The sequence below is a fragment of the Montipora capricornis genome, chromosome 13 (assembly GCF_036669925.1).
Source record: "Montipora capricornis isolate CH-2021 chromosome 13, ASM3666992v2, whole genome shotgun sequence".
NCBI lineage: Eukaryota > Metazoa > Cnidaria > Anthozoa > Scleractinia > Acroporidae > Montipora > Montipora capricornis.
The window spans coordinates 27,975,174-27,979,083 of record NC_090895.1 but is presented as its reverse complement, the minus strand read 5'-3'; the positions used below and the strand labels follow the sequence as shown (position 1 = coordinate 27,979,083).

At 38.7% G+C, this 3,910-nt stretch overlaps 1 protein-coding gene across 1 annotated transcript in view; it reads left to right on the top strand.

Moving 5' to 3' along the window:
* Positions 1-681: 681 nt before the first annotated feature.
* LOC138029227 (protein maelstrom homolog) overlaps positions 682-3,910 on the top strand; it is a 12,665-nt gene continuing 9,436 nt past the window's right edge. The window contains exons 1-2 of the mRNA XM_068876936.1: positions 682-861; positions 3,908-3,910. The exon at positions 3,908-3,910 is cut by the window's right edge and continues 114 nt beyond it. Coding sequence (XP_068733037.1) covers positions 718-861; positions 3,908-3,910 — 147 coding nt within the window. The 5' untranslated portion in view covers positions 682-717. The remainder of the gene's footprint in view (positions 862-3,907) is intronic.

Sequence of the window (3,910 nt, the reverse complement as noted above, 5' to 3'; positions counted from 1 at the left end):
ACATATTAAACGGAATTCGCGCAACAACAAAGCGTAAATATAGTCTCTGGATAAAGGTCAAAGTGTTTTCTTTCAAATGCCATCAGGCTCATCAATGGATGCATTCATTTACATAAGGATATAAAAGGATTGTTGACACTTACTTAGTCACGCTTTCCTCTCTGGTAGCCATGTTGGGATCGCTGCTTGTGAGGAATGCACCCAGAACCCTTTGCACACAGTCTCCTCGTAAGCGCTTTGTTTTTGAATTTCCGCGGGGTTTCCCGGGGGTATTTTAGGTCAGGCAAATTTGAGGTAAAGGCCCTAGGGGTCTGGGCATAAAATCATGCAAATCTGCAGTAATTCCCCCGCTATTGCCCGACAAAGTCCCCGCATTTCGCGGGGGCCGGGGGGCGGAGGAAACAAATGACTAGTGCATAATGCCAAGACTAGGACTAAACCAGAGAGGGACTAAATTGACGAAAAGAAACTAGCCTAGAAAATATAGATACTATTACTGATTTTTCTAATATATTTGACAGTTTCAAACAGAAATCTGAAATTGTGTACAAGATTGTGTAAATTTCGGATACTGCCTTTCCCTCCACTCCTGAGCAACCGTGAACGTCTGGGACTTTTCATTGGGGAATACATGGCAGATGGACAAACCGGAAATACGCAAAATACTCTGGGTAATTTTCGCGTGGTCAATTAGTTCCATATTGAAACGAACACAAAATGCCGAATAAGAAGAGAAACAACGCACCTAAGAATGCTTTTTACTTTTTCATGATATCACTAAAACCTAAACTTGAAAGGCAAGGGGTTGTTTTGGAAAATGGCATGCAGTCTTTGGCAGAAATTGCTGGTCCACGTTGGAAGGTAGGTTCCTGTCGATGATCTGTCACACTCTGTGTCGCTCGAGAAATGACTATTCCTCGCGGGAACGAAAACAACTTTTAGCACCCAAAAGGATTCTTTCATTCTCGAGGGTTGAAACATGTCTTTTTTTCTCATTAGTCATCAAAAGTCTTTTTGCGTTACGCTCTTTTTCTTATAGATAGTTTTCACTTGACGTCTCAGCGGCCATGTTTGGGAATTTGACTCTATTATAATGCAAAACATGAGCCATATAATTTGCCTTTGTTTTGAGCATAAACATGGCCGTCTCATCACGTGAGTGAAAACCATCTACATTGTATAAGAACCATTCTGTGTATCAATGGACCAAATGCATAAAAATTAATAATGGCAGCCAATCTTTTGTTTAACAAGAGGCTACAATTAGCCTAAACTCGTGCCTGAAAAAATACAGTGGTGTATGGTTAATTTAGCACTAAAGAAAAGAAAAGAGAGAAGTCTAGCCAATTCTCACGTTGGCCTTAAGCCGCTGTTACACGTTGAAACTTTTAGCTGAAACTTTAATACTTGAAACGGCGCCGCACAGCATAACAAGACCGAGTGAGATCAGTTTCACGAAGTGGTGTAATACACAGTGAAACTCATATTTTTATCACCACTGTGATTGCTGCGACTGTTCCATAAGTAGAAAGCAGTTCTGCTGTTCATGAAACTTGTCTCGCAATGGAAGTTTAAAAAAAGTTTCACCACACCAAGCATGTTACACGGTGCAGTGCCTCCTGAAACTTGTTTTGCGGCTCTGTTGCACACAAGTTTCAGCTAAAAGTTTCAACGTGTAACAGTAAATGTGCAAATGTGTAAATGTGTAAATGTGAATGCGCATATTTTCTGCTTTTTACATGTAACTTGCAGCAACCCTTTTTTAAATTTGCAGCAACATCTATAAGTTTGCATTGACTATTTTAAATTTGCAGCAACTTTATTTAATTTGCAGCAACTTTTTTATTTGAACAATGTCCCTTGTGGGCCACCATACCGTGGCGCTTATTCAACTAAACTTGGTATATTCAATCTGTTTTGCAAACAGTGGGAGAACAGCAAGAATGACCCCATCCAAGTGCCCACAATTGATGCATGAATGGCATACATGTACATGTAGGTGTCCAATTTGGAGTTGTTTAAATTGGTTACCTGTAATTGGACACTCACATGATTGCGACAAATACATGTAGTCATGCACAGAAGCAATCAAAATCAAGAATTTTATAATAGTTAGGGTTAACCCTAGTAATATTTTTATGTCAACAATTTAATCATATCAATGCACAACATAAATAAAACAGAATTGGTTGACCTAATTTAGAAAACGTTTTCATAAGAATACATGTACAACACTGTCATAGTCATTTTCTTTAAAAAATTATCAGAAAACATACAGTAATAATACAATTGAAAATATCAATCCTAAATGTAAGAAAAAATATGTTAAGAATCCTAAATTCTTAATAATGATAATACAAGTGGGCACTTGGATGGGGTCATTCTTGCTGTTCTCCCACTGTTTGCAAAACAGATTGAATATACCAAGTTTAGTTGAATAAGCGCCACGGTATGGTGGCCCACTAGGGACATTGTTCAAATTGTATCACCGCAAATTACTAGGAATTGCGAACTACTGTACCAGGCCTTCTGATATTACGCGATGGTGCGATTTCGCACAATCGACCTCAAATCGCATCCGATCGCACAATTCACGAAAAATCGCATAATTCACAAAAGGACGCACAAAATTCATAAAACGAAACATAAATCAACACCTTTCTTAGAAATTCCTGCATAAATACGCCATTTTTAAGATGATTTATCTGGGAAAAAGGCTAAAAAACCTTTGTCACCTTCGATTTCGTAAACATTCGAAGTTCAAGGATTTATTTTTCATGTCGGTGACCTGGTACGAGTCTCCTTCTATTGGTGCAACACAAACACGCCCTTATATACACACCACTGAAATGACACAGTTGCCTTCTCTTAGAGAAGAGATTTGTGAAAATAAGCGAAGTTGTAAGTTTTTCGGCAAAATGTAGTTTCAAAAAACTGATAAAAGAAAACTGATAAAAACTTACTCATGGATAAGTTTGTTGTAAAAACGCTCGCTTTTTCTTCAACGAAGAAGGAAGTTCCCACCTTCTGCCCAATCTGACAGCTCACGATCGAGCAAGAAAGTACCTCACAGGTACGCTCCAACATGGACGATGGACTGATGTTTTTCTCGTCGTGCAATATTAGGGCCTTTTATACGAGAGAAAATAAGCCGCGGCTTACTCTGGCCACGGTGTACAAAATACGCAAAAAGAACTATTTATACGAATATGTATTCCCAGTCAATATAAGCCGCGGCTTGAAAAAGACGTGAACTTAGATTTTGTACCATTTATACGGGGTGAACATTCGAGTCTTCTGTAAGCCGCGGCCTGAGAAAGCCGCGGCTTATTTTCTCTCGTATAAATGGGGGCATGGCCCTATTGTGATTGACCATCTTCGGAAGTTCGTGGTTGACAAGCACCTTGATCGTTCATTTGGCATGTTGGCTGTGTCCTTTCAACTTTTAACGTGGTGCACCGGTAGTGCAGAAGACCTCATTTTTTTTATTTATCCCAACTAATGTCGATCGAGATACATAATTACTGTTCCTTTGTGTTCAAAATGGCTTTAGGGCAGCAAAAAAGTGTTTTTTTTAACCTGAAACCTTATAAAACAAGCTCAAAATTGCTGAGAAAAAAATCGCATAATTTACATTATTTATCGCATAATTGGCCTTTCTAATCGGACAAATCGCATAATTTGCATTTTTTAATCGCACCCTATCAGAAGGCCTGCTGTACAGTGTACATGTAGAAATCGGAAGGTTGTAGGTTCGACAACTTCAAATTGAAGGAGGACTCGCATTTTTTGAGCAGCCCCTAGTCACCAACAATGAAAAGCTTATTTCTTTATGCATTTATCAGGGTTAATATTTCACCAGCTCCTTCATTATAAATAAAGTTATTGCAAAAACTGTGTTTGTTAGGAT